General features: G+C 36.6%; 1 protein-coding gene across 1 annotated transcript in view; it reads right to left on the reverse strand.

Moving 5' to 3' along the window:
- FBN2 (fibrillin 2) overlaps window positions 1-12,929 on the reverse strand; it is a 245,033-nt gene that overhangs the window by 114,585 nt on the left and 117,519 nt on the right. The window contains exon 7 of the mRNA XM_029941159.1: window positions 10,761-10,886. Coding sequence (XP_029797019.1) covers window positions 10,761-10,886 — 126 coding nt within the window. The remainder of the gene's footprint in view (window positions 1-10,760; window positions 10,887-12,929) is intronic.

The following is a 12,929-nucleotide window of genomic DNA, read 5'->3' on the forward strand; positions in this document are numbered from 1 at the left end:
GGCTGTTGAATGCAGGAGCCTGAGACCCTGTGAGGGTATATACCTGTGAATGACCTGTGTACACACAGTGCAGTAAGCCATGAAGTGGGACAAGACATTTTTGAGAATGAAGGGCAATGAATTATGTCAGATGGCGATGACAAGTAAAGTCAGGGGAGGACCAGCCAATAACTGTGGGCCCTGGCAGGACTGCGATGGTGAGGAGTTTGTGCGTCATCCCACAGTGTTGGGGGTAGACCACTAATGTGATCAAATCTGACTATAATAAAAGGGCACCCTGGCAGCAGAGTAGAGAATGGATCAAAATGGAAGATAAAGCCTGGAAGACATCATCGTAAGAGAACATAAAAAGCAAAGTTGCACAGGGATACGATATTAATATCATCTATACATCCTGTGGTTTTCGACTAACATTATCTTTATGGTAACCAATGAAGATAAATGTGGGTCTGGTTCATTAGAGATTCCTCAACTTTTATCAAGAAGTTTCTAAGAAGTTTTGTCTATGATGGCAAGAAGAAATGTGTACCACAATAATTGGGAGCTGTATGTCAAAAATGCAGATGAATCTAGCAATTACAAAAATTCCATTAATAGGTAAAGCCCAATATTTTTTGTACTAAATACAGACTTTAAAATAAACATTATTTTCTTAAATGGTGTGCAGTATACCTCAGGATGCTTCTAAGCTACTGTTAAATAGGCGACTTGGCTTTTAGGTACTGCCTTCAAGGATCAGAATGCCTCCTTTCATTTCCCAAAAACAGCCCAGTATGCCCCAAAGCAGAATACTAAATTTGAAGCATGCATGCCAACTGGAAAGCATGGCAGACATTTCACAAACTGTCTAAGCTGGGCTGGGACAGACGGTCACTGGGAGTAAGTTCACAGGTAGTTGTCTATTCCCGAAAATGACCCCGGAAATTTATTTTTGGAATATTTATTTCAGAAACCCCAGGTATCAATCATATTCCTAGATTCACTTGATTGCTACATTCCTCAAGAAAAGGATAAGATGGATAAGAAAGTCTTCAACTCTTAGCAATAATCTGTTATGAAACACACATGGTACTACAAAGTAGGCTGAATAGATTTCTCCCTTCAGGGACTCTGCAAAAATTCTGCAAGGAGGAGTTTGTACCATGAAGTTTGAGACAAAACGAAAGACAAAACTCAGAAAACAAAACAAAACAAAACCCAAAACCAAGGCCTTGAATCAGAAGACTTAGTTCTTCCATCAAAATCTTACTATTTGATTTTGACACTATATTTAACTCTTCTTCCTCTTGGAACAGGTTTGTGGCACAATTAAATAAAATTGAAAGATCCTGCCTAAAATATGAAAAGAAAAATTTTTTAAATACATTACCCAGCTGGAATGAAAGAAAGGGAAAAACAGAGTCTCACGATAAAGTGAAAATAGGAATCTTGAGAGGTAAGTGCACAGCTAAGTTTCAGCTTTATAGCTTGTGCAAAGCTCCTGGAGACGTTGAATTCCAGCCCTGATATTTTCACAGGGTCCAGAGCATGAAAGATAAAAAGCTCAGATTCTCCCTTACAGCACAAAATGTAATAGGAAACTCTCCCATAAACGAAGGGCCCCAAAGACCCACATTCTTAGGACAAGGTGATAATGTGCAGGCGGGCAGCTAAGAGGCTTATCTGCCTCTACCTGAGTGCAAGTTAAAAAAACAACAAAACTCTCCTAAGAATCTTTAACTCCAAGCTCTTCCTCAGAGAGACAGTTCTCATGTCTCAATTCATACTAAACTGTGGTCTGAAAAACCTCAAAGGAAGAATATACTACATAGCGATCCTCAGGTAGGGATACCATGCAACTGACAAAAGTAAAATACAGCAAATGAGGACTTAATATTAAGCAGGTCTCAAAGAATTCTCATAGGCAAAGTCCCAAGAGATAGGAGTGGCCAACAAACAAACAAACAAATAAATAGGTAAATAAATGAGTAAATCAGTAACACAAAAAGAAACAAGGCTCCATAAACAAAAGCAGCTGAATAAACATCAGATATCAGATATTAGAATGATCAGGACAATTTGCACAATTGGTAATTATTTTTAATGGTAACTCATTAAATGTTACAACTAAATTATATTTCATATGCTTATGGCAATTAAAGTCTAAAATTGTGAACAGATCAAAAGAGTCCATGAACCATGAAAGAACAGACTTTAAAAATTTAAATAAAACCTCTATAAATGAAAACAACTATCATTACTGAAATAAAATGCTTAGTGGATATATCACATAGTATACTGCACATAGCTGAAAAGAGAATTAGTGAGCTTAAAGATGTAGCTGAATAATTTCTCTTCAATGTAGTTCAGAAAGACAAAGACATGGAAAATGTTTTAAAAAAACAGTTAACAAATATGGAGGTGAGGTATGAGACGGTAAAATGCAAGAGTACTAGAAAGTACTGAGGGTTAGACATTATGTAACAGATACTACCTTAGAACTTTCTAACAATATTGCAAGACAGTCTCAGATCTATGAAGCCCGATAAATGGGAAAAATCAAAAGAAATCCACAGCTTGCCACCTCACTGTGAAACTGCAGACCAACACCAACACCACCACCAACAAAAGAAGGTTAAAATGGGTATAGAGATTGATTATCCTCCAAGGAATATTTATACCAATTATTGGCTTTTCAAGAGCACCAATGGACGCTAAAACACAATAGAATATTATATCTTCTTATAATATGATGAAAGAGCTGTCAATCTAAAATTCTGTATCCCAAGAAACCATCTTCCCAGAGAGAAAATTAAGGTCATTTTCAGGAACTCAGAAAAAGAATTAATTTTCTACCAAAATATGCTTGCTAAAGGAAATATTAGAATAGATTTTTTTTAAGCAAAAGGAAGATGATTCCAAAAAGAAGGTTTTAAATATATGTGGGGAAAATGAACAAAAATTGATATGTAGGTAAATATAAACAAGCTCTAAAATATGACACAGTAATAATGACTAATTTGTCGCTTGAAACAGTGGCAACTGACTAGAATTTTTAAAAGTTGAAAAAGGAGAAGATCAAAGTGCAGTAATCATTCTAATAATTTGTTTGTTGTTTAGTAGGAGTACGAATCAGATTAATTTTGACTTTATGTTATATGTGCATCTTACAATACCAGGATAACTACTAAAACCACAGAAATGGAAGTATGTAATTTCTAAATGATAAAGTTAAAAGAATGGAGTGTGGGGAAAGGAGGGGAACCAATAAATAATGAGAGCAAGAAAGAGGAAAAAAGTAACAGAAAAGCAAGATAAAGAAGGTAATAGAAGTACAAACAAACTGGTTTGTACAATAACAAATGCAATGGATTTATTACATATAAATACAAATGGATTTAAACCTCAATTTAAAAGACAAAGATTTCCAGATTGTGAAAAAATTTTTAAAAATTTAGGTTTAGGCTGTTTAGAGGAGATACATTTACAACCTAAGAAAAGGAAATTGAGAGGAAAAATTTACAGCAGGCATATATTTAAACCCTCCAATCCCCACTCATGAAACATAATGCACAATAATGAGATGAAATAGACAAAAATAAAGTACTAAGAAATAGAGCAAGAAGAAAACAATTTTAGAGAGTCAATACATATTGGGAAAAAAGGTTCAATTCACCAGGAAAGCATACTTCCGATATCCTTCACTTTGTTACAAAACAATAAAATAAACAAAACTTGAAGAACCGCAGGGAGAAACTGAGAATTCTACTATCACAGTGGGATAGTTACACACCTCTTTTGGTAATAGATACAGCAGACAAAATTCAGTAAAAAAAACAAAACAAACAAAAAAAAAACCGTGAACAGTAAAGTTAACAAGTTTGATCTAATGGACAGATCTATTCAACAACTGGAGAGAACTCCTCTTTTTAAAGCCCATGTGGCAATTTGCAAACCAGGGAAACCCCATTCACTATAAACAACTCATGGGTCAAACACAGTATCACACTGCAAGTAAGGTAATATGGATAAAATCAAGTAGATGCTCATCAGGAATCTATACCAGTTCCAGACTTTGGGAATCTGCAGTGATACTGTGAGAGGTCCACAAATTCGTATTTACAGTGAACACTGAAAAATAAGTATTAAATGCCTCACTATATGTAGCCACTACTGTGATTCTCATATATGGAGACTACTATGTGACTAACAAAACACAAATTCATTTAAAATGATTACTAAATACCCAGCCGATTTTCCATAATACAATTTCTCAAAGATACTGAATTACCATCCCGAGTGTATCTATAAAGCATTTTTTATGTCAGAAAGGGGTCTTCAAATTCAATAAGTACAAGTAACCGCTGCTCTACACAATCTGGAAATCTCTACTCAGCTCTAAGACTATGTATTGGAGGAAGCCATGTCATTTGTAAGAGTGTGGGAGTACAGAGAGGATTGGAAAATAAATCATAACTGTTTTCATAAATTCTATGATTAGTTTCTTCTAATAACACGAGAGTCAAAGACATACTAGGTTAAGATACAGATCAGTTTGATGTCTCATCACTAAGGTTTCCCTAAAAGTACATTACAAAGCAAACCAGTGGCTCATTCCTTTGCCTATAAGAAAATGCATGGTTTTTGGAAAGCGTCGTGTTGAAAACATGTCACATGGATGAATATCTGGAATAGAAAAGGGGCATCTGATAGGACTAAGAGTTGTCTAGGTGCATCATCGCTTGAAATAAGGCATTATCAAGGACAAAGACAGATGAGGCATATTTATTATGGGCAAATAATTCTAAACCTTGGAATATGTCTAACTGCAGGACTGATATGCCAAAAGTAATGAAAATAAGCCTATTTTTTTCTAATAATCTCCTGTCACCCTGACCACATTCCTGAACAAGGTTTACATGAAGTCTCATTTAAAGCCACATTGTGGAAGAGGAAGCAATTCATCTTCTCTGATTAAAATATGAATCTGTCTTGAAACAAAATAATGGTACTCCTATCAGAGTTTTCTCATGGCTTGACATTTACTCTAAGCTTGATTTAAGAGAACTAATGGTTAATTACACAACGTGATGAAAACTTTGTAAAAGCTGGGGATTATACCTCGAAATAAATATATCTCCTGTTGAATGAGTTTTGCTCATTAAAAATGAAGGGTTTGGCCAGAAAACACCAATAAGGTTAGCTCAGGTCAGAATACTAGTGATCCTTGGTGGCCGATAAATAGAAGCCATTGTCTCAGGCTTCATCTCCTGATACTGGAGGACTGCACCTGCTTCTTTGATGGTCTGGAGCCAACTTGGGTTCCCCCTGATTAATTCTGCAGATTCTTGCTATTCCTAAAATGCTTCCATGTATGCTTTCATGTTTCCATTACACAAGGCTAACCAGAACAAGGAACAATGAAAGAAACAGAAGCAGCATGGCTCCTAGGTTTATTTTTTCCCCTTTAAAATAGTGAAGTGTTTCTTCCTTAATTATCTACCCCTCTCTTGCCAGGACATTCCTTCTTAATTAAAGCCAGCACCCCTGTTCCACCACTTGTCTTCTATGAGATTCTGGAGTTAGAAGTAAAAACACTACTCAGTATACTCTTGCATTCCTGTATCCCCTTCTCCCTTTGGTTAAACATTTTCAGGCGTTTTGGGTTATCCGTCAAGTGTTTATGCAAATACGTATGTGCACCTGTGATCAAAACCCATGGTCACCTAGAAACAACATCTCCTGGCCATCACTCTACTTCCTCATTTCTTTTAAAATGTTTTTCCCCCACTGATTTTCATCTCTGGTTTCTGTCCTGCTCAAAAATCTTAATGCACTCTCACTGCTCTCTAGATCAAGCTGACACTCCTCGGCATAGAAGTTAAGCACCTTAGCAAGAGAATCGTTATCTCAACCATCTTCCTCTTTTTGTTTCCAATGATTTCCCCTCTTCTGCTCTCTTTCTCAGATAAACTCTTTGCACCCTCTCTGGAGACCCTCAGACAAAGTTTTTATGTCTCCAATCTTGCTCACGCCTTTCCTCTTCACTTGGCAAACGTCTGTTCCCTTTGCGAAGTGTCTACCTTTGTGCCAAAGTCTATGCCAGCGCCCATTTCTGCAGGAATTTTTAAATTTATTTTTTAAATGTTTGTTTTTGAGAGACAAAGTGTGAGCAGAGGAAGGGCATAGAGAGAGGGAGACATAGACTCTGAAGCAGGCTCCAGGCTGAGCTGTCAGCACAGAGCCTGACACGGGGCTTGAACCCACGAACCATGAGATCATGACCTGAGCCGAAGTTGGACGCTTAATCGACTGAGCCACCCAGGTGTAGAGGTCAAGAATTTTTGACCTCTACATCCAGGGCCTTCAAGATGATTTAGCGATTAACAACCTACGGCCTCAAACATTCTCTTATTATTTTTTTCACATTATGTTTTCAGGTTTTGTTTTCTTTAGAATACTCCAAGGTAATACTGTGCACTAAAACTTTTTTAAGGCTCAAGAAAATGTCCTAGGATGTCATGGCTTTAAGATTTCTGAATGCTCTCATTTTCTGACTTTCACTGGCGTTGCTGCTGACTAGTGCTTTCACATCTCTGCCCAAGGTCCCTGCTGGCTCTGTTCATAACAGCAGCAGACACATCATCTTGTGTTCAGAATTTGCTCACTGCTCTTATCAGTTCATTAATTACTCATTGCTTCCTGCCAATCACTCTCTTTGCCTATATTACAACGTGGAAATTAGGTATTAACAATGCTAGAGTATTCCAAAATGACATAAAGGTCATTAAATTGTGCTATTAAAAATGCTTCTAAGGAAAAGATTATTAGGCATATTTCTACTCTTCTTAGAACTGACATATGTTAGCACTCTGGGTTGAGAAGAAAGCTCTGTCCTGGATATTAAAAGAAAATTGATAAAAGATACTAGACAAAATTAAATTAGGCATTTGACTTTCATATTTAATATAAAGTAAAATGGGAAAACTATCCCAGTTTAAAATTAAAATGCCCAGCTAAATTCTTGTGTCATATGAAACTGTTTTTCTTGCCATAAAAGAAAAAAGGCAGTTTATTGATGGTTTACAATGTTGTATAGACTCAGGAGATTTTTGTTATCTAGACTAAGAAATTAAGGCAGCATTAAGCCTTCATTGAGATAACACACATTTTCATACTCAAGAAAGAGTTTTGAGTCCATCCAACTCATTATTGTTAGTATGTATGTGGTTATAAAATCAACATGGAAAAATCCATGACACACATAATTAAATCATAAACAAATTCAATCTAAGAAAATAGAGTCTCAAATTTTTAAAAGTTAAAATCAAAGATATCTTACACATTAACATGTTAGATTTGTTTTTTCTCATATATGGAAGATACATACTTATTCCCAATGTAACACAGGTAGTCAGAAATGTCTTAAGGTGATCACTTAACAATGATTTTATAATTTGGGAGCGTCATTCTCTCCTCCTTAGGGGATCTCCTTGTTCCCGGGTCAGGATGTGGACACTGAAGTGAACGGGGACTCTCAGGCTTAGCACAAGACTCAAAGTGCCTCAGCTCTGGGAAGCCTCAGCAGACTCTTGTCTTGGGAACATCCTGGACTACAGCACAGCATACCGAGCAGGGCACCGATGACGTAAAGCAGTTACTAACCAACACAAAATTGGTACAGCCAGCATCATCCACTTCATCCTTTTGTTGGCTTGCCTATCCATTCATACAAGATTTATTGAGCCTCCATGTCTATCCCAGTCACCCTGGGAGGCTCCCGGGGACAAGTATAATGCAAAACCAATGTAGCCTATAGTCTGGCCAATATATAAAGCGCAAGTATCTGTGCAATGTGAGAAAGCCAGAAATGAAGGAAACGAAAAATATTATGGGATGGGCTGATCAATTTTGCCCAAGAAGAAAATGTGAGATCTAACTGGGGACTCCGAGGATGAGTCACGTTTTAACGAGCACATTGAGGGGACATTAAGACACTTCAGAAGAGAGGCTGTTATGGGCGAAAGCATTGCAGTCTGGTCACATACAGCAGTGACAGAAATGTGAGTGTGAGGGAGCAAGCTATTAGTGATGGATCTTGAATAAAGGCTGGGACCAGGCTCTGAAGGGCTTTGAATATTCATGTAAAGACTTAAAACCTTACAGAGGCAAGCAAGAGATGAAGAGACTTTATTATAATTTCATGGTAAATCAAAATCCTGACACCAAAGAAAAATAACCTCCATGAACCACTGGGAATTTTGATCTTGATTATCTGAATATAATGAAGATTGTGTCTCCTTTTCAATGCAAAAAAAAGGTGAGCATAAATTTTGTCTGACTACATATTTAGAAATTTAAAAAAAATCAAATATGATGAAATAATTTGGAAATAGGATATAAAAACTAACATTTGTTGTGTCAAATTCTTCTTTCCAACTAATTTATTTCTCTTCTCATCCCTTAAAAAACCTCCATTCCAATCCGTTTTCAAAGGCTTTCAATTACTTTACAGTGCCTACCAAATAAAATACCTTAATCGGATTAAAATACCTTAATTGGATTTCCAGAACTTCACAGTAATAAAGTCATTTATGTCTCTGGTCTCCCTTTTTCTTCATCTCACCATATTCTAGAACGTAAGTTTCCTGAAACCACAGTCAGTGGTATCCAGCCACTGATGTTCAATGATGCTCCCAAATGTCTACTTCTCTTACAGCTTTGGGTCTATGCCTGTTTCAAGCTGGTGAATGTGTGGATGTGTGTGTACACACACTATTTTCTGATATGGTTTGAAAATCAAACCAAGTGGAGGGAGTTCTTACTAGTTTTCAACTCTCATAGACAGCTGACTTCGAAACTATGTTACATGAATTAGACTTACATGCAGTGAGTCAATGGGCATACTGACCCTAAAACTGATTAAATTTTCTCAATGTTCTAGACTTCATATTCCACATAAAAATCCGACCTAAGGTTAAGGTAGGAACTTTGATACATTCATAAAGAACAAACAACTATCATTCAAATCTCATCACTCTAAGAGGGGAAAGGAAGGCTAGAAGCAGATATCCTACCTCTTAAAGAAGAGTGTCAACATGGTGCTGTAAAAGCTGCTCAAGCTAGAGACCTTGATATCTAGACGCAGGGTACTCACCACCTTAAGGTAGGTAAGGAGAGGGTGTAGTGGGGCAGTAACACAGGGGCAGGTGTCAGAGCCATGTGGAGGAGAACACTGGTTCCATCTATTGGCTCTGTACCATTGCATAAGTCACTTAACCCCTCGGAGTCTCAAATGTCATTGTCTGCAAATGTGAATAAGTAACCCTATCAGGCAGAGCTATTAGAAGGGTTACATAACATATGGAGCCAGTGCCAGCATATATATCCTTCTCCTCCTCCATGTAATAAAGCTATTTTATGAACATAGGGGAAGAGGAGGAAACATAAAATAAGAACAGAGATGGAAGCGAACCATAAGAAACTCAAATACAGAGAACAAACAGGGTTAATGGAGGGGATGTGGAGTAGTGGATTAGTTAAATGGGGGATGGGCATTAAGGAGGGCACTAGTTGGGTGGGGCACGGGGTGATACATGTAAGTGATGAATCACTAAATTCTACTTCTGAAACCAATATTATACTATATGTTAACTAACTTGAATCTAAGTTAAAAAAAGAAAAGAAGAATGAAGAATATTTTATTGCACATTTACTAGAAGAAACTGAAACACAGATGGGTCAGTATCTTACTCAAGGCCCCAGAGCTATGAGACAATGAGATTATATAGCTGTTCAGTGCCTTACATGGGGCATGTGTTTCATAAATAGTAACTATTATTATTATTTTTTAATTTTTTTTAATCTTTATTTATTTTAGAGAGAGAGAGAGAAATAGTGCAAGCAAGGGAGGAACAGAGAAAACAGGAGACACAGAATCTAAAGGGGCTCCAAGCTCTGAGTTGTCAACACAGAGTCCAATGTGGGGCTCAAACCCACAAACCATGAATTACGACTTGAGCCGAAGTCAGACGCCCAAATGACTGAGTCATCGAGGTGCCCCATAAATGTAACTATTATTTTTACTACCACTACCTCTGTTTCTTGTGTGACAGCCATCGCTATTTCCTCTATTATTTGGGATGATAATATAGTATTCTGAAAGAGGGAATCTCCATCCCTCATGTTCACTGTTGGATGGTGGCCCTAACTTTAAGCTTTGGTCAATACATGATGACCTACACCATGACTGAGAAGAAGTGTTTCTTCTTTCTAATCAAAGGAAAACAAGAAATATATTTGACTCTACTTTAAATATGCTTAAAATACAAAATTAAAGGTGTCCATTTCTTTCTGGCAGTAACTGTTTTCACTAGAATAAACAAACTCTAAGTAAATAAGACATTGACTGCATTCATAATTCATAGCAACGAAAGAAACTTTAATTACTATATTCTGGCGAACAAGCAGATTAAAAAACAAAACTTTCTTCAGGCTTTTTTGTCTCTAGCACTCGGCAAGGGCAATGTCTTGAGGAAGTCTTTCTTCATTTCCAAAATGACTTTGACAAGATAAAACAAACCCAGATGGCTTCTGAAACTGAAGTCTTTGCAAAGAGCACCTGGTCTATCAACCCCTCAATAGTGGTACTATTTATTTTAAACCACCTTTTCAACCATTTTCCCAATGGTTTTATAATCGTTGCCATCTTCAAATGTGTTTGGGCTATTCTGTTGTCATAAAGGAGCACTGTATTGTGCCTTCAAAAATCCAAGGCTTACCGATGCACCGAGAGCCATCTGTTGAGGTTACATATCCACGTGGACAAACGCAAAAATAGCTTCCCACGGTGTTGGAACATTCGCCAGTCACACATATCCCAGGAATGACGCTGCACTCATCGATGTCTAATCAAGGAAAAGGAGGAGAAGATGATTGAGAAAGGCCTCCATTAAATAGCTTTTACAAGAGACTTTTTTAAAAGAGTATCAGAGTACTCCTGGTTGATTAGGTCAGATCATATAACCCTGAATATACTCTTGTTTCAGACCCTGAAGAATTTCTCACACACATCTATGGGAACAGAGATGAAAGCAAACTCCCATGGCAGTAAAACAACGCCAACTAAAGCAAAACTCTATATCCTTTTCTCCCCCCAAAATGCAACTTAAATTGAAAATAAGGAAAGATGTCAATGTTTTAGTTTCCATTCTACATCAATTAGAGAATTATCCTACTACAGCTTTTAAAAAACACATAGGGATTACATTTTAAAATGTGGAATAACTAAATACATTTAAAAATTTATAGCTAATTTTCACACTAATTATTTGAGCCAACAGAGGGTAGCAAAAATTCTTTTTCTATTTGGCTTCAGGATATGTTTTGGTACTTTCATTTGAATACGGGTATATTTGACATTCTGGGAATTAATTTTAAATCTAAAGTAATACAGAGACATGGCAGAGGGCAAACTTAGGAGGCTTTGGGAAGTGTCCAGTTTTCCTATTGTACCTCCCTGCACTTACCCGTTCAGCTTACTCAATGCTGAGACGAGGCTATTCCCTTGCACATTAATGAAAGGTCTGTTTTCTTTTAAGCTTTTGCTAAAGCAGAAAACCTGGCCATTTATATAAGCATTAGTGTACTTTTCTTCTAGTTCAGTAAGCAGAGAAAGGTCAAAAGTCAAACAAAACTACAATTAGGTACACTGGGAGCTAATTGCTAATACATTTAAAAGGAAATGAGCAATTGTAAGGGAAACCCAAGGAGTTGGCCATTTTCTTTAAAGCACAAAGAGCAATGAATACAGGGAAAAGTCATAAAGGTTGATGATTACTGAACAGCAAAACTTAGGTTTTAGATTCTTTTTTTTTTAAAGTTACATATATATATCTCAACGTATCAAAACACAGGAAAATATATTCTTGTAAATACAAGGAAAGAAATTTCCAACCCCACAATTTTAAAAAATGGTTGGCAATGTCTTTCTTGAATTCCTCTATTAATCTAATCATTCTTTTTCCCCCATTTATTCTGACAAGTTACTCTTGCCTACAAGCTGTGTCATGAAATAACTATAAGCCTGTGTGTCTTCTTGGAATGTTCTCATAAAAAAAGTTATCAGATTCAGACATCCCCTGAAATAATATCTTCATTTGAGGCTTAGCAGTTGGCCACTAAAGGCACAGTGGTACAAATCAAAATTGACCAATTCCCTAGGAGAGAGCAGTATTCTAACACGAACTGACTTCATGAGAAGCAAATACATAATGTGGTGCAGTTACCATTAGATTTAATTCAACAAAATGAAACCATGTGTGCAAAATTAGGACCCACTGCATCTTATACTGTTGTCTAACTGCAATGCATCTTAATAAAATTGAACATGGATTCAGAACTGAAAGGAAACTAGAAATTTACAGTTTAATCACCAAATACATTGATCAATCACTCCAGGATAAGGAAGACTATAAAAGGGAACAGAGCACATAGTAGAGCAGCAAGCCGCAGAGTGGTGAAACAGTACAAGTTGTCTTCTGATCCTTTAAAGTCATACCAACAGTCAAGGCACTTAGGATTGATCTAAATTCTTAAAAATTAGAAACCTTAATAAGTCCCTCATTTAAACATTAACTCTTATTTCCAGGCATTTCCTTTCATAAGAACTTCTTTGTGCTCTATGTTCACATACGCTCCCTGACAACAAAGAGTAGAAAACTGAAATATGTTTGACATTTTTCTTTCTCCTTAAAAAATCTGGAACAGAGAGGAACACATGGAGTGATATTAAATTTGTGGTTTTGTGTTAAATATTTTATTGTACAAAAACTCCATGTTTCAAAATTCTTAGAATTAACTAGAAACCTTAAAAAAGTTAGCTTCCAAGTAATTGTACGTAAAAGGCTTCTACTCAAGTATTTAGGAATCCTATATGGAAAATAGGAATT

The sequence above is a fragment of the Suricata suricatta genome, chromosome 6 (genome assembly GCF_006229205.1).
Source record: "Suricata suricatta isolate VVHF042 chromosome 6, meerkat_22Aug2017_6uvM2_HiC, whole genome shotgun sequence".
Classification (NCBI taxonomy): Eukaryota; Metazoa; Chordata; class Mammalia; order Carnivora; family Herpestidae; genus Suricata; species Suricata suricatta.